A 26,663-nucleotide genomic window follows, 5' to 3' on the forward strand; every position below is an offset into this window, starting at 1 on the left:
TAATGACCAGTGAAGAAGCTCCTGAAACTATCTGAATGAAAGTTAGTGCTTGGAAACAGAAGAGGCAGAGATGAAAAAAGGAAATTTTGCCTTAAAAAATTATACACACACACACACACACATATGTGTGTATACATATAATTTATACATATAGTTGTATATAATTTTATATAACATATAATATGTTATATAATATATTATATAATATGTTATATAATATAATATATATGTGTTATATAATATAATATATATATGTTATATATGTATATGTTATATAATATGTTATATAATATAATATATATATATCTCAAGACTTGGGGTGATTTACTGGGTATACGGGAGTGAAAGAAAGCGAAAGACTATAGCAGTCAAGTTTTCTAAACAGTGGCTTTCAGCTTTGTGTAAGGAAGTCAATAACCAGTTCACAGTATTCATCTTGTTCATTAACTTGCAGGTTGGTACTTCTAAAAAAAAAAAAAAAAGTCTATTTTCCCTGGAGACTGTCCAATACATAAACATGGATTTAAGTTATGACCATAGAGGCAGGACGTACATAGGAAAAAAAAAAAAAAAAAAGAAAGAAAAGAAAAGAAAACCCACTACCATAGGCAGCTTAAAATAAGTCTGCAGTACTAATCTCTGAAAACATTAAAACCAGGATAGGTATAATCAAGGACTTCTAACTTTTCTAACTTGCTGAATAGTCTACAGATTTATCTGATCCTTTGTTGGGGTTTCTCTTTCAAACTTGGTGAATCCATCTAATACATAGTCTGGATAACAGATTACTTACAAAAAAAACCTACATTCCAACTTTTCTAAGACCGCTCCACAGATTAAAAAAACAATGAAACAGGTATTGTGTAAGTAACTCCCAAACTTTGCAAAACACCACTTAGCTTTAATGAAAGACCTATATTAACACAGTAAGCTTTTATTTTCATAAAAATGAAATCCTGTTCCCCTTCCGTTTGGTTATCCAAAACGGGCACTAGTGTAGGTTTTTGTAAAAAGCAAAGGGGAAATACTGGAACCTTTGGAAAGCAGAGGATACTCTTCCCTTCAAGCCATTTCAGCCTAGAAAAGTTTTTAAAAGAACGGTCTACTTTCAGGTATGAGGGAAATCTGTGTTCTCACTAGGTACCTACCCTGACATAACACATAAGCCCTTAAGAAAAACAAAATAAAAACTATTTGGCACTGAAACAAACAAACAAAAACCCTGAAAAAGAAGTCCTAAAAATTACCAGGAGAAAGAGTGAGATTTCTATTTTCTAGAGAGAATACCGCCAGATTCGAAGATCGCTTACATTCGAGTTTTATTTGAATCTCACCATCAGCTTTTTCAAGATGAGGTTAACAGGAAGGAGCAGGGAGGCACCAGTTACCTTCCTACCCCAAGGGGCAAGTAGGAAGCTCCATCTGCTCCACTTTTCGGACCCAGACGTTAAAGATCCTTCACGCCCCAGCTCAGAGGCTCTTCCAGCAGAGCCCCGAGGTCTGCTCCCGCGCGCTCCTGCCGACCCCCGCCTGCTACCGCCAAGCTGCCCGCAGCCACCCACCCGCCGCCCGCTCCGCTGCTGTGGGCAGGAAGGCCGCAGCGTCCACCGCAGACAGACCGACGGTCCGCAGCACGTCCTCCGCGGCGCGTGCGGCCACCGCACCACTCCTACCTGACCACTGACTCTCCTCATTAGACTGACCCTCCCGGGCCGCCCGGCAACCGTCGCCCACAGCCCCGGCCTGCCATGTTCGCGGGCCCATGTGCAAAAACCGCCGGATTCCCGCGCGCCCGCGCCGCGCCTGCGCACACTTCCAGCCCTAGGCCCGGGAGCCGTAGGGGCGCATGCTCCGCCCTCGAGTTCTTCCACCGCGCAGGTTTGGAAGCGCGTGGCCGAAGCCGACCGGCGCGCGCATGCGTGTCTCCGGCACCTGGTTTTCTTCCCCACTGGGCGAGGAGCGGCCGGTCTTAGGTTTGAAGCCAGGCGAGCCGGAAGTCGCTCTCCTTCTTCGCCTCCCTTCTGTCCTGGCGGAAACGCAAGCCCTGAAAGAGAGGTTCCGGACTCGGCCTGGGCTGGGGGAGGCTGAATGGAGACCCCGGCCGAGGACGCGGGACTGACCCGCCGCCCGATGCTGGCCTCTTCCTGGGATGCGGCCCGCGGAGTCCTGGCCCACAGCCTCCATCTCACCCGGGCTGACCTCGGCGCCCGGGACTTGGACCGGGAGGAACCGCTGACGCCGCCTGCCGCGGGGTGCGCCGGGCCGGCGGGGACTGGGGCCGCCGCTGCGGGACGGTCGCGCTCCTCGGGGGGCCGGGAGGGCAGGCGGGGGCCGTGCGGGGAGCGGGTGTGGGCCCGGGACCCGGGAGCGGAGCGGGCGGCCGGTCTGGGCCGGGAGCCGCGGCCGGGGGCGTGAGTGCCGGGCGCGGGGCTGGCGGCCCGGCCCCCGCACCTCCGCGGGGTCGGCACCGGCCCCCGCCTCCCCCTCCCCGGCGCAAACGCACCGGCCGAGGCCTCGCGTCCCCCCGCGTCGGCGCTAGCACGTGTGGCCGGCGAGAGTCCGTCCGCTTCCCGAGGGAGAAGATAGGCGGGGCCTCTCGGGGCCTCCCGCCTCCCGCTGCGGTGCGCGCCGCAGGGGCCCGGGGACGTTCCCCGTCGGGAGAAGGGAGTGCGGGGGGTGGCGGCGGCGACGGAGGACGCGGTGGGCGGCGAATCTGTGCCGAGCGTCGGGCGGTGCTTGGCGGTGCTTGGGCAGGCGCGGGGCCCTCCGTGTCGACGAAGTGGGTCGGGAGGACCCGCGGCCCGGCCAGAGGGTCGCGAGCGGGGTTCGGACGGGCCGACTGAGGAGCGCGCGGGACGCGTTTCCTTTCAGCCGCGAGCCGGTGGTTTTGAAGAGCGGCCCGAGCGGCCCCGGGGAGCAGCCCTGCTTCCTTCACCTGAGCTGCGAGCCCGGCGGGGGCGAGGAGGTCGTGGCCGTCGGCCTTCTGAGTTCGGCCCGGAACATGGAGGTGTACGTGGGAGAGGAGTACTGCGGCACCAGCCGGGGCAAGGCCGTGTGCGGCGACCCGGGCGACAGGTCTGTGAGCGCGGGGCTCTCCGAGCTGCGGTGCTGTGGGCGGGTGGCCTGGCGCGGGCCGTCCCGGAGCAGTGGGAGTCTCCCCTGAGCGTCCCGGAGACGGTCCGAGTCCCTCGCCCACGGCGCTCGGGGTGGAGGCGTCCGGCCCAGTGAGGCAGGGGGCTGCGTGCAGGTCGTACTGGTTCGTGGAAGACTTTGATCAGAGCTGATGTTCTGAGAAACGTTTCTTTGGAAAACAGAGGAGTCTGTGTTCCAAAAACTAATCAGTCTGGATCTTTGAACACGTTTTCTCGTAGGAAGCCCATTAGGAATAATGCAGAATCCCCAGACTGTGCCATGTCATGCCACCACATTTAACCTGGTATTCTATTTCCGGGTGGGGGTTTTTTTTTCCCCTGAATTCTTTTTTTGGGGGGTGGGGGGAGTGGCAGAGGAAGAGAGAATCTTAAGCAGGCTGTCTGGGGCCCAGACAACTGGATCCCACCACCTGAGATCATGACTGGGGCAGAAATCAGGAGTCCAACACTTAACTGATGGGGCCCCCCAGGCACCCCGAACTTTTTTTCCCTGAATTCTTAAGATTCTGTCCTAGTCTTTCTTTAATAGAGCCCAAAATATGAACTTTTACATACCAGGTATGTTGGAAATAATGGATATGTTTGTTGAGCTTTAAAATGTGCTCTGCGGGGCCTCCTGAGTGCCACAGTGCATTGACCACCGGCTCTTGGATTTAGCTCAGGTCAGATCTCAGGGTGGGGAGACCCAGCCCCTCATCTGGAATCAGCTTAAGATTCTGCCTCTGCCCCTCCCTACCACATCCGCCTTCATTTTTTCTCTTTCTCTCGGATAAAGAAATCTTAAAATATGCTCTGTGCTACATGATTATACATTTGTTACCAAACTGAACTATCTTATATAGGTAGTAAGTGACAGATGTAGAATTCTTACCCAGTGCAATTCAATATGAAGCTACAGTTCCTTATGCCTCCCCAGGAAAACTGAGTGTCAGTATTTATGGATTGTCCTTGCCTTCATTTTTAAATGTAACTATTAAAAGTGATAGTATCTGGAAGTTTTAAAAAATTATTTTTTTATTTTCAGTGAAGATGAAAAGATTATTTTGTACAAAAAATACCTAAAATTGGAGTCCTCCACACATGCCTGTAAAATAAAGGTAAGTAATCATTGAATTACAAGTAATCTGAAAACTACAGTTGTTTTTGTAATACATAAACTTATTTTCTGATGGTTGTAATGCGATATGTCCTACATGGTCCCCGGTTTTACCTGAGAAATACTTAGTAAACATATAAGAAGAAATTCTCTAAAAAATTGTCAACATTCTCCTTTTAAAATTTGAACATTTACTAGCTATGGCAATGCCATGACATATACTGTTGTTCTTAGAGTAGTATACTGTACTTTTAAGCCTTGAAAACTGAGATTAAATATTTTATATTTATATAAAACTTAGGTGAAAACCACAAGCAGATTTTGTCCCAAAATACCCCACAAAGAACACAGAGAAGTTTCAGGCAAAGGCATCACAGAGTTAAAGTACTTGGGAATGGTGTCCTCAGCATGAAAACTGTTGTTAAATATTAATTAACTAATTAATTAATTGTTACAATTAAAGCAAACTTTAATGGTGTCATCAGAATCTAGGGAAAGAATCCCAAACTAGACATTGTAAGCCCAGATTTAAGTGTGCTTTGTTCCTAACTAGCAGGAAAGCCTTGAGCAAATTTCTTCACCCATTTGGACCTACCTTGAGGTTTATTTTAGGAGGCTGAAGACAATAAATCCTTGGATTATTTTCATCACTAAATATTTTATCTCTGAGCTTGTTATAACTTAGAGAAGTTCACAGAACTGATGTTGTTTTAGGTAGTGAATGCTAGTAGTATCTAAAGTCATTTAAGTGAAGTGATTCATTCATTCAACAAATATTAGAGTTCCATTCGCTCCCCTAAGCATTTAGGAATTAGCAGTAATAAAATAAATTGGAGCAGAGCCCTCACATTGCTAGTATTTTAGGGAGCAAGGCAGAGAACATGTAGATTCAGTATGTGCTGAATATTTATTTATATATATATATTATATATCTACTATATTATATATTATATATCTACTATATATTATATCTACTAAATATTATAATATTTATATTGTATATTATATAATTATTATATATTATATATAATTATATATTATAATATAATATTTAGTAGAAATGCTTGGGAATTAAAAAGCAGGAAAGGGATCATAGGAGATTGGCATGTAGATGTATAAATTTAGTGTGATGATTACTTAATTGTTGATGACAGTCCCGTTTGGTGCCAGGCTGAGTTTTTAGGTCATGGATCTGTATCCACCTGTGTCTCTGTGTAATATATGGGATCATGTGTCTGTGAAGGTGAATGTGTTGAAACGATTCTATGGAAGTATGTGGGAGTGCCAAGTCTTGTTTCATTTAGGGGGATCTTATGAAGACTTCTGGAGCAAGACTATAGGAAAGTTAAAATAAAAACAAGAGCTACTGCTGCATATTTTTGAGCCCTTAGTCAGTTGTCGGTACTGTAAATTTTAGGAAGTAGTCCTCAGAACAACCATGTGAAACACGGTTCTCACTCTCCCTCATTTTGCTCCTCACTCAAGTTTTGGCATTTGCCCAACATCACATGGGCTGTACATTGCAGAGTCATCATTGTATGCAGGTCTGTCTGATTCTAAATCCTCGTCCCTTTCCACTTTGCTACTTTGTTGTCCATATCACACAGGAAGTGTCTTTGGTTCAGAAACATGGACAAAATGAAGCAGCATAAAGTATTGGGAAAACAACTGGGGTCAAAGCTGGAAGAACTAGGTTCAAAGCTCCACCTTTCCTTCTTGGTGTCCTTTGACAAGTTAGAAAATCACTCTTGAACTCATTTTTTTTTAAATAAGTAAATAGTCAAGTTATATAAGATCATCTTGACATTCTTTTACAGTTTTAACTTCTAAATGACTGATAATTAATATTTCACTAAACACTTAGCGTGGGCTCTCCACAGCCTTATTTTCATTAAATATTTATATTTACATTGCAACTTGCAGTATGTTAAGGTCTCAGATTGGTACAGTTTATTTTCAGTTTCTTAAACTAAGTGAGTAAATGTTATTTTATGTTCCTTACCCCCATTTGCTATTTTATGTGTATTTTGTTAGTTTAAAAGGACTTTTTTATTTAAATACTTCTGAGCCTCATGATAACTTGGATTTTTTCTGACCATGACTATGCTAGAGAAAAGTTAAAAATGAAAAATGTATTTAAAGTTAATTTGTTGATTCTCAAATGCTTCAATCTTAAGCGATAACAAGAAGTGACTATAAATGCTGATTGTTTTTAATATCATTATTTTCTGGAACTCTTGCTTTATGATAGTTGCTCTCCTTTGGTGAAAAGCCGCGTGTGTTCATCAGTAAAATTGTGGTACAGTTGAGGCGGGTTTCAGCAAATTCTTCAACAAGCTCTCCTGCTCTAGGATCAAGGATAGACCTGCAGAGGGTCCAAACTCTCATGGAGGCCATGGGGTCCAAGTTGTCACCTGGTGCTCAGCAGTTGATGAATATGGTTAAATTTCAGCAGCAGGTAGGTGGACATGGATTCCCTCCAGGTACCATTAACAGTCTCAAAATGACAGCTTTTTCTAAGGACATGTATCGACTTGAAAGTTTTTCTTCGAACTTTTACTGTTGATTTGACTGCTACCTTTATTTGCTTTTGTAAAATAGCATCTGTAGACTTTCTCTTCTACAAAATATCTTATTACAGATCTTCACAATTTTCTGTGAATTTACTCACTCATATGTTCATTCAGCAGATACTTATTAAGTACCTTCTCAGTGAGTAAGGCACTGTTTTGAGCACTTTAGAAGGTTTTCTCAAGAAGCTCAGAGATAAAGAGAAAATTAGAAGATGGTTGTGAAAAGGAATATTGGGAATAATGGAAGAATTTGTCAAACTTGTGAGACTTAAGCTGTTTTAAAAGAGTTTAGGGCGCCCAGGTGGCTCAGTCATTAGGCGTCTGCCTTCAGCTCAGGTCGTGATCCTGGGGTCCTGGGATCGAGGCCCACATTGGGCTCCCTGCTCAGCGGGAAGACTGTTTCCCCCTCTCTCACTCCCCCTGCTGTGCTCGCTCTCTCTCTCTGAGAGATAAATAAAATCTTTAAAAAAAAAAAAAAAGTTTAGGATATCTTTAAAGTATGATCCACAGAACACCTGTATCAGAATCCTTTCCAGTTTTTACAAAATGGATATCCCAGCCACATTTTTGACTGGGATCCAGGGATCAGTATTTTAAATAAGTATGCTAGGTTTAACTTGGTAAAAGCATGCTGTGGTTTGAGAATACCTTTTTCAGTGCAAAGATTCTATGAAGAAACAGGTTGGAGATTTTAAAAGAGAGGCCTTTACAGTGGAGACGTTAATGCTAAGTTTTACTTAGTATTTTTTTTACTAAGTTTTACTAAGCATGCTAATATTTAATATTTCCTTTAGGGAAAATTGCAGTGAAATCATTAAAAGTCTTGACTCTGGGGGCGCCTGGGTGGCTCAGTGGGTTAAGCCTCTGCCTTTGGCTCAGGTCATGATACCAGGGTCATGGGATCGAGCCCCGTATCCGGCTCTCTGCTCAGCGGGAAGCCTGCTTCCTCCTCTCTGCCTGCCTCTCTGCCTACTTGTGATCTCTGTCAGATAAATAAAAGAATCTTTAAAAAAAGGAAAGAAAGAAAGAAAAAACGTCTTGACTCTGGAGTTTGGTGGTCTGGGTTCCTGTCCCAGTTCTGCCACTTACCAGCTGCGTTCCCATAGTCGGGTTACCTTTAGCCTTGGTTTCACCTCAGCTGTGGTCTCTTCAGCTTAAGATCAGGTAGTACTTGTAGCCTACTTCGTGTGGCTGTTCAGAGGATCAGAGAAAGAAGGCACCTTGCCGGACTCAGTAGTTACCCCAAAAGTTAGCCGTCACCACTACCAATAGTAACGTGTATTTCTTTCCCTTGCTTAGAACTGTGTTCCCGTGGGAGAGCAGCTTCAGGCGGTTTTGGGAAATACTGGCTACAGACGAGTGGCGGACCTGCAGTCCTCAGCTGCTTCGGGAGCCTCCGACAAGTCCCCCTCCACGCCTTTCCCTTTCAGAACCGGACTGACGTCTGGAGCCCTGACGGAAGACTTAAACATTTGCATCGATAAAAGTCCGCAGCCACCGGATGGAGGAAACACTACACACCTCAAAGACTATAACATCGTGCCGCCAAACCATTCCCTTCTGGAGAATGACCTCAGAAATGCAGTTTCTTCTTTCCTGCCGAAGAAAGCAAGTGACATCTCAAACATACCTAACTCTGAGTTGCTGCCTTTTCTCCAGAATTTATGTAGTCAGGTTAACCATCGCCGCGTGGGACATAGCGCCAAGTGGCAGGAAGGCATCACTAAGGCCGGGGAAGGCGTTGTTGGCGTTGCGTAAGTATTTGTTTTGAGACAGACGTGCTTTAGATTAGGTAGGTGTGACAGTCAACTGAAGGGAAACAGCCTTGTCTCCATGTATACTGCCTAAAAACCTGTTTTCAGAAATAATTTTAGGAGCTTATACATTTTACCATGAATTCACTTACAGGGAATAACCATTATGCAGAATAGAATTGGTTGCTTTGAAAGAGGTACCTAAAAGTGAAGATTTGGGGCCCTTCCCAGGGATTTTGTGGACCACTTATGACCATCAGGTAGACGTTAGAGTCAAAAGTTATTTTTATGAGTGGAGAGGAGTTGGGGACTCAAGCTTTACATTTTTTGTTTTGTTTTGAACGATTTTATTTATTCGACAGGGGGAACACAGGCAGGGAGAGTGGCAGAGGGAGAGGGAGAAGCAGGCTCCCTACTGAGCACAGAGCCCAGTGTAGGGCTTGATCCCAGTACCCTGGACCATGACCTGAGCTGAAGGCAGATGCTTAATATACTGAACCACCCAGGCGCCCTAGCTTTACATTGTTTTTATTTATGTTTGTAATGTTCTTCAGCTGCATATGTTGAGCATGTCATTATAACAGAATTTCTTTTTTGATCATGTTTGGCCTGGGCTACTTTTGGCATAACCAAAACTGTATTAAGATCGTAATTATTTATACTATATAGGATCTTATCTCCTGATCTTGTAATATCATGCTTTAACAGCACGTGTTTGAGTAAGAGAAGGTTAAGAATTTAGTATGTTCCCTATGCTTTACGTACATATAGTTTGCCAAAATAATCTATTAGACTAGAATTCGGGACTTAGGTTGTCATTTTGATGTACTTACTTTGTCACAGTTTTAATCTCTTGTAACCTAGAGTTTTCATCTGAAGATGAGTAGTTTGGAACTAAACCATTCCATCCCAGCCATCAGGATCTGAGTAACATTTATAAAAGGCTCCACCAAGAATAGCAGAATACACATGTTTTTCAAGTACCAGTGGAAGAGTCACAATGATAGATGATAAGTTATAAAGTAACCTAATCAAGCACTGAGATCACACAAAGTATATTCTGTGACCATAAATGAATCCCAACTAGAAACCAGTAATGAACACAATAACAACAAATTTCCAGACACTTGGAAACTCAACAACTCATTCCTAAATCTGTGGTTCAAAAAGGAATTCCCAATAGAAATATTAAAAATACTTGAAAATACAGTAGATCAAACCGTGGGAGGCAGCTAGTAAACAAGTGTTGATGGGTATTTATGGCACTAATACATTAGAAAAGGGGCGGGCTCAGTAATGCAAAGCTACGACAGAGATGAAACAGTCCTATATAACCATTAAAGAAATTGAATTTGTCACTTAGAAGCCTAGAAAAATAAATCCAAATCAAGCAGAAAGAAGGAAATGAAAAGAGTGGAAATCAACAAAATTAAAAACAAGGAAACAGTAAAGAACATCTGTGAAGAAATTCAATGATATTGATAAACTTTTAGTAAGATTGGCTAGCATGCCTGGCAAAGATGAACAGAGAGAAGACACAACTCACCAATATAAGGAATATAACTGGAGATGTCCCTATACATCCTAAGTCCATTTTAAAAAAGGAATATTGCAAACAACTTTATGCTCATAACTTTAACAATTTGGAAGAAAAGAATTCCTCAAATGCCACACAATACCAAATTCAACAGAGATAAAATAAGCAAAAAAGAGTCTTAATTCATAATTTGCAAGCTGACATAAAATAAATATCTAGGCCCAAGCGCTTTCACTGGAGAATTCTACCAAATCTTCACAGAACACCATTTGTAAATGCTTCACAGAAAAGAAGAGGGGGAAAGACTTCTCAGCTCATTTTATGAAGCCAGTATGCCCTGCAAACAAAATTAGATTGCTCCGAAGAAAGTAAGATACATAAAAATACATGTAAAATATGTGGATCCATTAAAAAAAATTACAAAAACATAAAAATTTAACAAGACATAGATAGGGTCCATAGACTAAAAATTAAAAGATGAGGAAAGAAATCAGAAGGCCAGAATAAATGGAGAGACATACCATTCATTAATTTGAAGATTCAATACAGTAACTATCCATTTTCCCAAAATTAATCCATAGGTTTAATGCTATTTCCTCTAAAATTCAAAATATCTTTTATAAATTATTCTGTCAAGATTATTCTATAAAGTGGAAATGGAAAGAAAAAGGAACTAGAATAGCTGAAACAATTATGAAATAGAAGAGTAGTGAGAGAAATCATTATTTCAAAGCATATTATTACATAGCTACAGTATTTAAGACCATGGTATTGGGAGAGGGACAGAGACACAGATCAGTCGAATAGAGCACACAGAAATAACCCCAACAAGTATGGCCAACTGGTTTTTGACAATGGTGCAAAAGCAAGTCGGGGAAAGGGTAGTCTTTTTTTTAAACACATGCTATGCTCCCACAGTGGGATAGCCAAAGAGAAAAAAAAAAAATGAACTGTGATAACTGTGACCTAGACATACCTCAAAATGGATCATTAGCTCGAAATGGATCAAGCACTTAAAACATAAAGATATAAAGCTTCTGTAATATGTCGGAGCACCTGGCTGTCTCAGTGGGTTAAGCCTCTGCCTTCAGCTCAGGTCATGATCTCAGAGTCCTAAGATCGAGCCCCACATCGGGATCGAACCCAGCATCCGGCTCTGCTCAGCAGGGAGCCTGCTTCCCTCTCTCTCTCTGCCTACTTCTGATCTCTCTCTCTGTGAAATAAATAAAATCTTAAAAATAAAAAACTTCTGTAATATGTAGGAAACATTGTGGGGACCTAAGACTAGGAAAAGTGCTTTGACGACACCAGAATCACAGTAATGGAAATGGTGATATGTTGGATTCTATCAAATTTAAAACTTCTGCCTGTAAAAGACTCTGCTCTGAGGACTAGAATACAGATTACAGACTGAGAGAAAATATTTGCAACTACAAGTTTAACATATGACCTATACTTAAGTACCTGTGAGAACTCAGAAAAAAATCCAATCAGAAGATGGGCAACAGACATTTTAGTAGAAAGGGTAACACGTGAAAAGATGATCATCATTGACTTTGTGTCTACTAGGAAAATGCATTTTAAAACCACAAGGTACTACTTCACAGTTATTCCAAGGCTAAAATTTTTAAAATGGTAATTCCAAATGCGGATGCAGATATGGAGAAACTGGATTTCTTCTACATTGCTGATGGGGAGTAGAGAGTGCTACAGCCACCCTAAAAATATGTTGGCAGTTTCTTGAAAACTATACATAACATTAACCGTGTGATCCAGCAATCCTACTTCTAAGCATTTATCCCAGAGAAATGAAAACTTTTGTTGACACAAGAAACTATGCCCAGTTCTTCATACAGCTTTATGTCTATATAACAGTCCCAAACTGGAAGCAACCAAATGTCTTAAACTAGATGAACAGTTAAACAAACTGGGGTATATTCATATCACAGGATGCTAATCAATAAAAAGGAACGGACCATTGACACACGCAGCAACTTGGATGGCTCCTGAGGACATTCTATGCTGAGGGACAGGAGAATCTCAGGAGGTCACACACCAAGATTGCATTTGTGGAACGTTCCCAATATAGAGTTGTAGAGTTGGAGACCGTATTGCTGGCTGTAGGTGTCAGGACTGGAGGGCATTAGGGAGTGGCTGTGACAGTGGGGACATGTTTGTGGTGAAGGAATAGTTGTGATCTCAGTTGTGATGTTCACGTGAACGTGTGTGCGTGTGGGAGGACGGCGCCCACGCACACTGCCCCAACATTCATTTTCTACTTTTGTATTCTTCAGAGTTGGGTGAGATGTGACCATTGGGACCATTAGGGAAGGGTACTGGGGAACTCTCGTATCTTTACAACTTCCTCTGAAGCTAGAGTTAATTGAAAAAAAATAATGGTTTTTAGAAAAACCGCTCATATATTTTAGAGTGGGATTCTCAAACTTTTTGGTCTCGGCACTCTCAAAAATAATTGAGGACTGTGAAGAAGCTTTATATAGAGTATATGAAAGGATTCATTTGTTTAAAAATAACAAACCCATTATATTAGTAACAATTTTTATGAAGAAGGTATTTTCTAAAGAACAACTCCGAATGGTGTTAGGTGATATGTAGAATCGATGTTAGCGTCTGCTCGCGGTCTCATCTGTGCTGCCCTCCAGCATGTGGCTTCACTAGCCGATGAGGGTGCAGAAGTGCTGAGAACAAACGGAGTTCATGCTGAAGACACTATTTAGACCCTAAATTGACTGGCCTTGGACAGTCCAAGACACTGAAGAACACTCGATCACAGCTTCTGTTGCTCACCCAAATGGTGACATCACACCTCGTGTAGCCTCTGGGAAATGTCACCGTATGTTCCTGAGGATCCAAGGTGAAGGGTTCAGACATCATCTTGGTCGTCGTATAAGAGCGCTTGCTACTTGGTGGAAGCTGAACAAGTCACGGGTACCCAGGGTGTTGTGGACCATGCCCTGAGATTCATTGCCCTGGTGTGCATTGGTTGTGAACCTGAGAAACTGGACTGCTTTTACTGTTTTTTTTTTTTAAGATTTTATTTATTCATTTGAGACCGCATGCATGACGGAGAGGCAGAGGAGAGCCAGACCCCCTTCCCCCACGCACCACCCCTCTGGAGCAGGGACCCTGAGCTCATGACTCCAGCTGAGGTCAGACCCTTAACAGACTGAGCCACCCAGGCTCCCCTTCTCAGTTTGTTATTTCTGTCTGCCCATTCCAGTTACGTTCGTTTTTACATGTTTTCATATTAGGTTAGAAGAGAACCTTCCAGTGCTTAGTGAGGTTGTGCGGGTGACAAGAAACAAACCTTGAAATTGTGGGTTTGCTTGGGGAAGTTCTTGGAAGACATACGTGGAGACCTTAAGAAACATTGAGGCAGATCAGTTTTGATTTGGGGCTCAAAATCCAAGACCCTTTGTAGAGACATGTTCTGTGAGGGGGACACTCCCTCTCGCCGCCGTGCCCTCGTTTCACTTGTGTGCTGAAAGGTGGAAAGAATCGGACATGCGGCCCGCTTTGGGCGCTTAGGGCTGTCATTGCCCCTTGTAGATGGATGTTGGCACCGGAAACCCCTCGTACCCAGCCGGCAGCGTTGCGGAGACAGATTTCCGCATTGTACTTTGGGGGCTCATTTCGTATGGTTTGCTTGTTTCTGTTAGGATATCAGGGATAATTGTTACACTGGTTTTTTAATTTATTTTTAGAACGGGAGAGCAACCCGTGTGCTCCTACTTGGAAAAGATTCTTACTAAAAATATGGAACTGCTGGAAAAGAAGCTTGTGGACTCCATGGATCAGCGAATACGTCAACTCCAGGAGCACGTGGACAGGAAGATGGCTGTGTTGATGGACCTGCTGCAGAATCCCCCCTCCCCACCCCGCGGGACGGCCCTGACACAGTGTGACTCTGGAGAAAGGCTTTCCAATGGAGAGAGATAAGTGCTCAACCTGTAGGATGTGCTACAGATATTTATTACGTATTTATGGTAAAGCCTAACCCCCCAAAGTTCAAGGCCGTGATTTAATGTCATTTGAGGGCATCATCTTACGTACATCGAGTGACCTCAGTGTTCATTTTAAGTGTACCTGTTACTGTTAGTCCAGGGCTGTGCACGAGGATTAACCTGATAGGGTCATCCGTTATTTTTGTTCGCAATATTGTTTACTCTTAACAGAAATTTATCTATATTTCTGGGTTAAGTGTTTAAGAATGTTAAAGGTTTTTAAGGCCATTCATGAGTCGCTGTTGTATTACGTGTTTGATAAAGTACATTTTTATTTATAAAGGGGTTTATATTGTAGTCTTAGAAGTATGATAAATGCTTAAAGTATTGGGTGATTTTTCTTCTTCAAATTGATTTTTCATGGAAAATTGGATACTTAAAATCCTCTCACTGGGATCACTATATTTGTAGTGTTTAATTCAGAGAATGAGTAAGAGGGCAGTGTGAATGACGTGCGAAGACATGGGGCCCCTCCTGTGGCTGCTCCTACGTGTCTCAATTCACTGTAGCTGGAAGTTGGAAAGTCAAAATCAGACCTGGCCTATTCCTTGTTTGGATTATCTTAGATCTAGTGTTTGATGTAAAATGGGAGAGTGCCTCTTGTTTTAGCTCAGTAAACACAGAAAGTATAAGGAACTCTGCCTTTTATGAGCGGTGGCAGGTGCCTCCCAGGCTCTCCTCTGGGGTGTTGAAACTGAGATGCACTGCGCTTGCGCATGGAAAGATTGAGGCGTGGGAATCGAGAGGATTGTGCTTCTCTCCAGCAGATGTCATTTTCGGAAATTAGAACTGTTGTGTATGTGTTGAAGAGTGATGTATTTGCACTTAAAAATAAACGTATCTGCTTTGGAAACTACTTAAGTAATGGAAATGCTTTATTTTCAATGAATCTTTGCTTAAAATGCTTTATTTTTATGCAAGTGGGGCATTTCACACTAACGTGATGTTTTGGTGAATTTATTCTTTACAATAAGGGCTCATTTCAATACTCTGTTCGGTTCCGTAGCACAGCAGTACTGCCCTCCAGGGAACAGGCTGTGACCCACAGTCACTCAAGGATTTGCATCTCACCTTTTCTAGTCTTTTCTAATTTAAGGGACATTCACAGCATAGATCACAGTAGCATCAGATTTCCTTTGTTCTCCAGGAGAAATGCGTCTCACCCGGAAGAGTGCCCCAGGGCTCACGTTAGCCTCACAATTTACAAAGTAGGAAAACATCTGTCTTCATGGAAACCTCTCAAACCTTAACAGCTACTGTCCTCACCCCCTTGTCAACCACCCAGCATCCAGGATCTCTTCACTGTCCCGAAGAAGCAGGGCTCAGACTGAACCGATTTGCCAACGATTCTGTAAAGTCAGGGGTTGGGGGAAGGTGGGTCTGGAACCCAAGACCCTCGCCTTCCACGTCCGTCTCTCCTGTTCCTCGTGCCCGTGTGGGAATTGTGGGAGCTTCTTACTTAGAATTCATTCCCCTTGACGTTGGACATCCAAGGCTGTTGAAAGCGGGAACAACTCTTCCTCCCCGGCCCCCTCTCAAGGTAAAGCGGATTTAGCCTCTTCCCAGCCCCTTCCTTCCCTCACAGCCCCACGTCCTCATTCATAAGGACAGTCCCAGGCCCTGCGTCGGGCGCGGCAGGGCAGGATGACTGTTTTCTGCCCGTTCTGACAGGGTCTGTCCAAACGCCCCCAGAATCCCGACGGAGGGCCACGGCGCCCTGGAGGGAAACACGAGGGCGGACACACCCCAGTTCTCCCTCCAACCTCCAACCGAGCCCCTCACTTGCCGTGGAACCTTGCACAAGCGATTCACTATTTCTTCTCCTCAGTCTCTTCTGTAAATGGGGAGTCACAGCCTTCGTCTGGTGTGGGGGTTCCCGTGTTCTCAACGGAAGCGCCTGGCGCAGGCCCGGCACGCAGGCAGCGGCTAAGTGTGAACAGCTCACCTCCACTCCCTCCCTCTGCCGCGCCGCCAGGCCCTCCCTCTCCACACACCAAGAGCAATGCAGAGGATTCTCCGTAGCCCTAGAAGTCCAGGGAGCGTGGGAGTCCCCCTTCCCCTCTGTTTCCGTGAGGGCCACAGAGACCCGCTCCCCCGCCCGGGCATATGGGCAGGCACCCCCCAGCGGGCAGGCACCCCCCAGCGTGGCGCGCCTTGACCAGCGGGGGCGGCAGGAAGCGCCCCTGGGCTCGTGACCTCTGCACTCCCGTTCTGGGCCCCAGTCGCCCCCACCTGGTCCAGAATCTGGGCCCAGGGCCCAGCCACTGCACTTTCCCACTCCCCCCCCCCACCCGTCGAGTTGCCCTGAGACTCCCCAGCTTTAGCACCACGGGGATTGGGTAAGACTTTGAGCCCTGGAGCCAGGTGGCTTGGCTTCCTGTCCTCTCCCGCCTGTAGTCATCTGTGACTTTGGGCACATGAGGTGACTTCTCTGGGATTTCTTACGCACCCAGTGGGGATTAGATTGCATCCACCCCAAGAGCTATTGAGAGGCTTAACTCAGAAAGTTCTCCCCGAGCCCGGAGGGAGGCTCCTAGAGCAGGGCCCTGTGCTCAGCTTGGCCTCACGCTGCCGTGACCTGGGCACTTAGAGAAGACGGTCGTGAGTAGGTATTGATTTCAAAATGAAAAGTTAAAGAAAAAACACCCGATGGCCTGGTTCCCACCCCCCGGGGATTCTGATCTAATTCTCTGGTGTTCAGCCTGGACATCTGGGTTTGGGGAAGGTCCCTGCTGATTAGAATGCGTAGCAAAGTCTGGAACTGCAAGTTTAGTGTTTTAGGGCCTGGAATCTGGTACTAATGCTGGTCATTCTACTCACTGTGCGACCTGAGACAAGTTCTCCACCTCCCTGTGAGCTGAAGCTGGGAGCACAGTCTTTGGGCAGGGATTGTCAGCCATTCCCATCACCAGGGTTTTGGGATTTACTAGCACAGCTCTGGGAACAGCTGACATCTTCCCACAGAGATTCATCATATGGCTGAGACCTTAGCCATCCTCTTTAGAAGGCCACACCCTCGACTCGAAGCAGGAAAGGTGATTCTGATGCTTTTGTGTTCTGGTCTTTCTAGCGGGCAGGTGCAGTCCTCCTTGGGATTGAGTTGCACAACTAGGGCTTTATGGGTCTTACCTCCTAAATGGGATCCCCTACAACCTGCGTACAGCCATGTAGGTAAGAGTAAACTGTATTTAGCTCATCACACAGTAAGATACCAGAAGTGGATTTCCCCTCCATGAAGTTCTGAGGATTTCTCTAGGTAGAGTCCATAAAGAGTAAAAGTATATTTATTAGTCCTGAAGAAAAATCACTTCAGAAAAAAGCTTTGGGGCACCTGGATGGCTCAGTGTGTTAAGCCTCTGCCTTAGGCTCAGGTCATGATCTCAGGCTCCTGGGATCCAGTCCCGAATCGGCTCTCTGCTCAGTGGGGAACCTGCTTCCTCCACTTTCTCTGCCTGCCTCTCTGCCTACTTGTGATCTCTCTCTGTATCAAATAAGTAAATTCTTTTAAAAAAGAAAAAAGAATGAAGCTTTGATTGAACGTGAATAAAACCATACTTCTTAAAAGGATGTAAGGGTGATACTCCACTTTTAGAGAAATAAAGCTTTTAGTTTATTTTTTTCTGGGCCAGTGAGTGATATCCTTACAAATATAATCTTTTACAGTAAAAACTAGTATTTTTACTAAAATATAACACTTATTGTTTTGTAGGTATTATTTTTGAGGTGTGATTGACAAATAAAAATCCTGTGGTTTAAAGGTTGTATACCATGATGCTTTGATATATGTATGTAATGTGGAATGATTACCCAAATCAAGCATATTAACTTTTCTTTTTTTTTTTTTAAGATTTTATTTAATTATTTATTTGATAGACAGAGATCACAAGCAGGCAGAGAGGCAGACAGAGGAGGTGGGGGAAGAAACCTCCCTGCTGAGCAGAGAGCCCAATATGGGGCTCGATCCCAGGACCCTGAGATCATGACCTGAGCTGAAGGTAGAGGCTTAAACCACTGAGCCACCCAGGCGCCCCTCAAGCATATTAACTTTTCACCCCAACTAGTTCCCAGTCTAAATGTACCTGTGGTGAGAACATTTTATATCTACACACTTAGCAAATTTCGCGTATACATTATAACCATCTGTAGCTATCATGCTGTGCATTAGGAATGCAGTATTTACTCATCTTGGAACTGAAAATTAGTACCCTTTAACCAAAGTCTCCCATTTCCCCCATACCTGGTCCCTGGTAACCACTATTCTACTCTACTATCTGTTACAATAAGTTCAACTTTTTTAGATTCCACATGTAAGTGATGTCACACAGTATTTGTCATTCTGGCTTGTTTCACCTTGCATAATGTCATCCAGGTTCACCTGAGTTACTGCAAATGGCAGGGTTTCCTTTTTCCTTTTTTTCAAAATTTCATATAGTTAATATACAGTATTAAATTAGTTTCAAATATAACAGTGATTCAATTCTCTATACTACTCAGTGCTCATTAGAGGATTTCCTTTTTAAGGCTGAATAATAAACTCAAAATGGATTAAGGACCTAAAGGTGAGACCCGAAACCTTAACAGTCCTGGAAGAGAGCACAAGCAGTTATTTCTCCGACATCAGCCATCGCAACATTTTCTACGGTTGTCTCCTCTAAGAAAAAGGAAATAAAAGCAAAAATAAACTATTGGGAATACATCAAAATGAAAAATATTTGCACAGCAAAGGAAACAACAAAACTAAAAAGCAACGTACAGAATAAGAGAAAATATTTGCAAAAACATACTGATAAGAGTCACTTAGGGTTTGTCTCCCTCCTGATCCCAAACTGAGGGTTGCTGGGGGGAGGGGGTCGGGAGAGGGGGGGTGGGATTATGGACATTGGGGGGGTATGTGCTATGGTGAGTGCTGTGAAGTGTGTAAACCTGGTGATTCACAGACCTGTACCCCTGGGGATAAAAATACATTATATGTGTATAAAAAAATTAATTAATTAATTAAAAAAACATACTGATAAGGGTTATATATCCAAAATATATGAAGAATTTATGCAACTCAACACCAAAAGAAAAATCCCATTATAAAATGGGCAGTAGACTTGAACAAATATTTCTTCAAAGAAACGAAGAGACCCACAGAAACATGAAAAGATGGGCAGCATCACTCATCCCCAGGGAAATGCAAATCAACCCCACATTGCGCTATCACTGCGCTCCTATCAGAACGGCTAAAATCAAAAAGACCAGAAATAACAAGTGTTGACAAGGATGTGGAGAGAAAGGAACCCTTCTGCACTGCTGGTTTGCAAACTGGTGCAGCCATGGTGGAAAACAGTATGGAGGGTCCTCAAAGAACTGATAACAGAACCACTCTATGATCCAGCAACTGCGTTCCGGGAATCCATGTGCACAAACGCTGTGTTCAAGAGATACCTGCTCTCCCATGTTCACAGCAGCGCCCTTTACCAGAGCCAAGACATGGAAAAACCTCAGAGTCCCCCAATGAATGAATAAGGATGTGGACACACACACACACACACAGGAATATTATGGAACCATAAAAAGAACGAAATCCTGATTTTTGTGACAACATGGATGAACCTTGAGGCCATTATAGTAAGTGATATAAGACAGAGAAAGACAAATACTGTATAATTCCACATAGATGTGAAATCTAGAACCAAACTCCTAGAAAAAAAGATTAGATTTGTGTGTACCAGGGCACCTGGTTGGCTCAATGGGTTAAAGTCTCTTCCTTCAGCTCAGGTCATGATCTCAGGGTACTGGGATGGAGCCCTCCATCGGGCTCTCTGCTCAGCAGGGAGCCGGCTTCCTCCTCTCTGCCTGCCTCTCTGCCTACTTGTGATCTCTGTCAAATAAATAAAAATCTTAAAAAAAGAAAAAAAAAGATTTGTGGGTACCAGTAATAGGGGTGAGGGAGACGTAACGGAAGGGAGGTGGTCACCAAAGGTACAAACTGGTGTTTCTAAAATAAGCATTAGGTCTCTAACATTCAATACATGACTCTCGTTAACCCTGCCACATGATGTGTGGTGTGTACGAAAGTTACTAAGAGCTTAAATTTAAGAGTTCTCATTAACAAGGAAAGAAAACCCTTTTTTTTTTTTTGCATATGAGAGAAGGGATATTAATCTTATTGTAATTTCACAATATATGTAAGTGAAATCATCATGCTATACATCTTAAACATATACACAGTGCTGTGTGTCAATTATATCAGTAAAACTGCGGAAAATCCCAAAGGTTAGTTTCATTAATTTTTTCTGATCTCTGTTTTATTATTTCTTCTTTGATTATTGTTATTTCCTTCCTTCTGCTCTCTTTGGGTTTAGCTTGGTTATCTCTTTCTAGTTTCTTAAGGTATTAAGTTAACCTATTTATTTGGGAACTTTCTTTTTTCATAACATAGCCATTTATCTATAAACCTCCCTATTAAGATTGCTTTCACTGCATCCTGTAAAGTGTGATATATTTTCTATTGGTTTCAAGATACTTTATTTGCCATTTGAATATCTTCTTTGACCTATGGGCTGTTGGGGAGTGTGTTATTTAATTTTCTTTTTTGTGAATTTTTCAGTTTTTATTATAGATTTCTAATTTCATATCATCATGGCCAGAAATATGACTTTAGTCTTTTTAAGTTTCTTTTTTTAAATTTTATTTATTTATTTGACAGACAGAGATCACAAGTAGGCAGAGGCAGGCAGAGAGAGATGGGGAAGTAGGCTCCCTGCTGAGCAGAGAGCCTGATGTGGGGCTCGATCCCAGGACCCTGGGATCATGACCAGAGCTGCAAGCAGAGGCTTTAACCCACTGAGCCACCCAGGCGCCCCGTCTTTTTAAGTTTCTTAAGACTTGTTTTGTAACCCAGCATATGATATGTCCTGGAGAATGTTTTGCGTGTGGGTGAGAACAATGTGTATCCTGCTGCTTTCGTATGTTTGGAAGGTCCATCTGGTCTAAAGTTCTAATGTCTCAGTATTAAGTTTCTGTCTGAATGATTTATCCATTGTTGAAAGTGAAGTGTTAAATTATCCTACTATTACTGTAGCATAGTCTATTTCCCTATTCAAATCTGTTAATATTTGCTTTATAAGTTTGGTGCTTTGATATTAGGTGAATATATATTTATAATTCTTAAATCTTCTTGAAGAACTAATTCATTTTTCATTAAAATGACCTTCTCATCTCCTGTTATGGTTTTTGACCTAAACTCTATTTTATCTGATATAATTAAAGCTACCCCTACTCTCTTCTTGAACATCCTTGTCTAACTGAGGTATCAGGGTAATGCTGGCCTCCTGAAATGAGTTTGGAAGTATTGTTTCCTCTTATGTTTTCTGGGAGTATTTGGGAAGGATTGATATTAATTCTTTAAAAATTGACTTTTAGAAGTAAAACACCTGCTAGAATTCTTTGTGCTTTTTATATTTTTACATATATTTATATATATTGTCACATCATCTGGAATAAACCTGGTACCAATTTAATGTCCTACTAAATATATATGAGTACTTTTTTCCATATTGAGAGTAGCAGAACATGTTAAAACTAAAGAGCTCTGGCAGGTGCCTCTTGACTATCCCTGCGTTGATGGGAAAAACTGGTTCAATTTTCTTACCTTCAGACTTGGTCCAGTTCAACTCTGCCAAACATGGCACAATTAGACGGGCCAAGAGGATGAGGCTTCTCACAGCCTCCGCAGTCAGGGGAGGAACAGCCTGAAGGGCGGGCAGGCTTTTATACCTCCCCGTGCTCCGAATCTGGTTTCAGGGCTTTCTGGAGACCTTCAGGGAATGCCTCTGTTGGACCGTGTAAGGGCCAGATTGGTGTGAGAACGGGGCAGCTGGTGACGGATTTCTTATCCGTGTCCCCTAACACTGAGTGTTTGCTCTCCCCAGCTCACGCCTGGAATGTAAACAGAAAGTTCCCAAGTAAAGCTCTTCAGAGGGGCTCTCCAACACGTGGTGCTCCGGAAGCACCGAGTAATTCTTCCTGGCCCCGACCTGGAGTTGAAACCTGGTCCTCCTGCTTGTGCAGGTCACGGACTGGGTGGCACTACTGATACCTTGAGCCTCCACTGCTCTCTGCTAAAGAGGAAAGGCTTTGGGTTCTAAAGGCGGTGTGACACGCGGGCAAACTCTGGATCCGACTGGGTTGCTCAGAGATGCTGCCAGGGTGCTGCCGTGGAGGAGGGGGTGGCCCCGGGCGGGGAGGAAAGAGGAAGTGCAGGTCCGGATTCAGGAGTTTCAAACCATTGTGTCCAGAGAGCCTGGAAGCAGGTGGATTAAGATCCCTTAAGTGCTGTGTTTTGCAGACGATAGAAGGGAACACTGGCGTCTGACGTGAACCAGTGAACGACTGTGTGGTGTCGCCCTCTCCTTTCTCCTCCCTCCCTGCCTCCCTTTCTTGTTTTCTCTCAACAGATATTCATTAGTCAGTGTTTTAGGGCTTGAGAATACTTGAACACGAGAGACACAGTCTTGCCTTCATGGAACTCATATTTTAAGTGGGAGAGACAGAAAACAACAATAAAAAATTCAAATAGGGGAGCTCCTGGCTGGCTCAGTGGGTTAAAGCCTCTGCCTTAGGCTCAGGCCATGGTCTCAGGGTCCTGGGATCAAGCCCTGCGTCAGGCTCTCTGCTCAGCAGGGAGCCTGCTTCCAACCCCCACCCCAACTCCTGCCTCTGCCTGCCTCTCTGCCTACTTGTGATCTCTGTCAAATAAATAAATAATTTCTTTAAAAAATTCAAATATGGAGAGGTCTATCAGTATCATAAAGCAGGGTGAAGGGGTAGTGACTGACTCAGTAGTGGGGGGTGGGGTGCAATATTAGAGTGGAAAGGGAATGCATCTTGAAGACGAAATCTCAGCAAACAGGCTCTCACGTGTGATCTGGGCTAGAGCGGTGCATTAAGGCAAAAGAAAGAGCAAGTGCAAAGGCCCTGAGGAAGTAGCGAGTAGCTTACTCAATACATGCGCAAAATATGGTCAGATGATGAGTTTGGATATTATCCTAAAGTCAGTTGGAACTTAGAGTAAGGAGAAAGCAGTAGATACAGACTGGATATTCTAGGTTGAAATGCCCTCAACCCTTCTGTGATAGACCATCCTACAGCCCTCCCTGCGGGGGGGCACAAGCCTATATTGGGACTCCAGGGGAATCCATTCCCAGTCAGGCCCCCAGATCAGACATTTGGCCTCATACCAGTGCCACAGTGGCAAGGCCAGCACCTGTGACACTGGGAAGCTGTGCTCACAACAAGCTTGGACACTCGCCAAGGTACCTGGCACTGCTCCACTCGGTTCCTGTCAGCTCAGAGACCCCTGCGGCTCGCCACATACCAGATGGGGACTGGGTGTCCTGGTGTGAGAGTGAGCCGAGACAGGAGTACAGGGTAGGGGCCCTTCTGATTACTAAGAGCTGCTCAACCTCAGCTATGTCCACAGACCCCCATCCTACCCCGCACTTTCTCACTAAAGCCCTCTCCTTGTGTCTTATGGATGTGACCTTCCAGTTCCCTGAACCGCTGTCACTGGGTATGAGAGCTTTGTGGTCACTCTCCTGGGAGGGGGAAGGGAAAACACACTAATTCCTTCCCCTGAAGAGGAGGTAAATAGTTAAGTGATGTTTATTCTTTTCCCGGTATCCTGTAACTTAAACACTATGATACAAAATTAAATACTACTTAAATACTGATATAAGGTCAATACATGTTATATTACATGATATGGGGGTAAAAGAAGAAAGAAAACAAAGATTTGCTTACTAATATGTTTATTATGTATATGTATACATAAGTCCAACGCATATGTATATACACACCAGGACCTTCATAACAAGGAGGAAACACGTATGTTAATTACAGTCCTTGGTTCTGTAATTGGCCACGTGGCAATAGTGGGATTTATAACTACCTCTCACAGCTCATCCTGTATTCTTTTTGTTTTCACAAACAGTTTGATGACCCAAACCTTCATTCCTGAAGGGTCTAGGTCATGAGTTGTCCTGCCTGGACTGTGTAGTTGTCCTTTTCCATTTACCTCATCCTCAAGCATGGTATTAGGAAGAGGTGTCCTAAGGGGATCCTGCTTTTCAAACCTACTCCTCCCCTCTACTGTGTAATCTCGTTTCTCCTGGGAAGTCTGGATCAGTTACCCCTGTCAGCACTGGAACGCCCCTTCTCGGCCTGTTGACTCCCAAGGCCCGATGGCCCAGAGTGGCTGGGTGGCAGTCCTAACTTCCAGGTCACGGCAATCCTTGTCCCATCTCCTAGCAGAAGCATTCCTCCCTGAGAACTAAGACTTCTAGCTCCGTGGGCAGAGCAAACCGTTGCAGGAACAGGAGACAAAGCTTTCGCTTAGAGTGATGGTGCTCGAGATAAAGGGGGAGTGGTGCCACTCCCCGTTCCTGCCCTTGATTCCTGGAACTGTGAGTCCTACACACAGATTTGGATCACACACAGCCTTCTGGAGAACCTTGTCCCGGATCTGCAAGGTACTGCCATCCAGCTGGTGTGGCCATCGAGTCTTGGAAGGCCCTTCCACCACTCTGTGAAGCCGGCTGCTTCAGGGAGGGAGAGAAAAAGCCCCATCTAGGCTGCGACATGTGGCCGGAACGAGTGCTGTCCCTGGGAGGGAGCCAGGCTGCGGGCACGCTTTCTTCAGACTTGACCACCTCATCTCCGGGCCCCACAAGACCCAGGGTGACTTGACTGCTGTTCGGTAAGCGCTAGAGGGTGTGGCGCTTTGTGGACTTTCTCTCTTCAAGGTGTTTATGAGCACCTGAGAGCAGGAACTGTGTCTTACCTCTGGAGTAAGTGCCTAACAGAAAGCCTGGAATGCATTATGTATCACGGGCAACGACCGCAAAATGAACTCTGTCAATACGGTAATAGCTTTGCTTACCCAAACCTCTGAATTTAAACACGACAGTAAATTGAAGACACAGGAATAAACCCTCTGTTAAATTCTTTCGATTACTATTTTTTACGATTTTGTTTATTAGAGAGAGAGAGCATGAGCAAGGGTGAGGGGCAAAGGCAGAGGGAGAGGCAGGCTCCCCGCTGAGCAGGGAGCCCAATGCGGGGCTCGATCCCAAGACCCTGGGATCATGACCTGAGCCGAAGGCAGAGGCTTTAACCCACTGAGCCACCCATGTACCCTTGAAGTATCTTCCTTTGAGTTCCAATGGAGATACGGTGGCTCAAGCCTCTTTTAGATAAGGGCAGACACTAAGTTCAGAGAGCAGAAGTGACTTCTGCGCTCCGCTGAGTGAGGACAGATCAGGACCCAGCGCCTGGCTCGGTGATCTCGCTCACATCTCCCCCCCCCAAGTCCAGTTCCCTCCACCACCTGGCCTTTGTGAGCCTTCAGAAATGTCCTTTCCCAGGCCTGGCCCTCGGATGCTATGAGCTAGAACACTCCAGCTCTGAGTTGGAACGTCTGCCAAGAAATTCAGCTGCAGGCAATTTAAAGAGAGAAAGGTGTTTTGTTTTTTTTTTTTTTTTTTCATTTTATCTCCTAACTGCTACCTTCCTGGCATTGCACGTTGAATAATATCTAGGAGTGTGGGCGGTGATGAAGTCTGGGGGTGTACCAGAGGCAGGGGGAGCGGCTTGTGTTCGGAATTAGGGAGCGGAACTTTGTGATGTGATCCAGGTGACAGGGGCGTGTCTTCCCCGTGACAAATTCCTTGGAAGTCACACTCACTGGGACTTGCAGCCACATCACTTATCTTGCCAGATGCCAACCCTGCGACTAACCCCTGACACCTGCAAAATGATGTCTCCGGTGCCAGCAAGGGGCTCACATCCCAGGCTCCTGGGAGTAACCCCGGGAGCCCCCTTACTTGCCTGGGTTCCATCCCGGGGCCTCGCTGCTCCTGCTCTGCTCCCAGGAGTCTCATCTTTGCCCTCAGACTCCTGCACCCCCAAGAACCCCACTGGGCCCCTGGCACAGGCCATGAGGAGAGTTCAATTTTGCCCATGGAAAGGCATCTCCTTACAGAAACCCTGCATCCACAGAGCCAAATTGGTGCCCAAGGGCCTGGACGAAACAGCATCTGGACTGAATGGGCCCTTGGGTGTGAGCACGTGCCAGGTTTGAAAACTGGTTCTGAGTCTTTGTAAATCCCAAAGGAAGAGGAGGTCCCTTTCTTCCGAGTCTCGTAGAGAGGGCTCCAAGTAATAAAATCCAAGCAGAATGAATCACCAGCAGTAATCAGGAAAAGGTCTGTCGCTTAGAAATGCCAGTTCCCTTTTGGTCCAGGCTGCTGTGAAGCTTAGTCTAAACTTAGTTTTCAAAGACTTTGAGTTTTCCACCCCAAGCACCTAGCACAGTTTCCCTTCCTGTGAAATTGTTTACGTGCCCTTTTCTTCTCCACTCTAACTCTCCTTATGCTGCGGTACACTACAAGCTAGCTGCCCCAAGACTCAAAGTGGGTAGTACAAAAATTTAAGTAATTTAAATACGTAGCTATCAGCACCAACAAAAATACCGCAGACA

At 44.6% G+C, this 26,663-nt stretch overlaps 1 protein-coding gene across 1 annotated transcript; it reads left to right on the forward strand.

Annotated features, from left to right (window-relative positions):
* The first annotated feature begins 319 nt into the window (after positions 1-319).
* Positions 320-14,993, forward strand: LOC309860499 (ATPase PAAT). The gene is made up of 6 exons (XM_082722709.1): positions 320-2,252; positions 2,872-3,075; positions 4,177-4,249; positions 6,500-6,706; positions 8,121-8,575; positions 13,838-14,993. Exons 1-6 carry the CDS (start codon positions 2,089-2,091, stop codon positions 14,070-14,072), a joined length of 1,338 nt encoding a protein of 445 aa, XP_082578835.1. The 5' UTR covers positions 320-2,088; the 3' UTR covers positions 14,073-14,993.
* The last annotated feature ends 11,670 nt before the right edge of the window (positions 14,994-26,663 follow it).

This window comes from Mustela nivalis (genome assembly GCF_964662115.1).
Source record: "Mustela nivalis genome assembly, chromosome: 2".
Taxonomy (NCBI): Eukaryota; Metazoa; Chordata; class Mammalia; order Carnivora; family Mustelidae; genus Mustela; species Mustela nivalis.

Bases quoted from the DNA above. Each gene is read 5' to 3' on its own strand.
- LOC309860499 (XM_082722709.1), top strand. From the start codon at position 2,089: ATGGAGACCCCGGCCGAGGACGCGGGACTGACCCGCCGCCCGATGCTG. The intron at 4,250-6,499 runs GTAAGTAATCAT...GCTTTATGATAG, and splicing joins CACATGCCTGTAAAATAAAG to TTGCTCTCCTTTGGTGAAAA. The intron at 6,707-8,120 runs GTAGGTGGACAT...TCCCTTGCTTAG, and splicing joins TGGTTAAATTTCAGCAGCAG to AACTGTGTTCCCGTGGGAGA.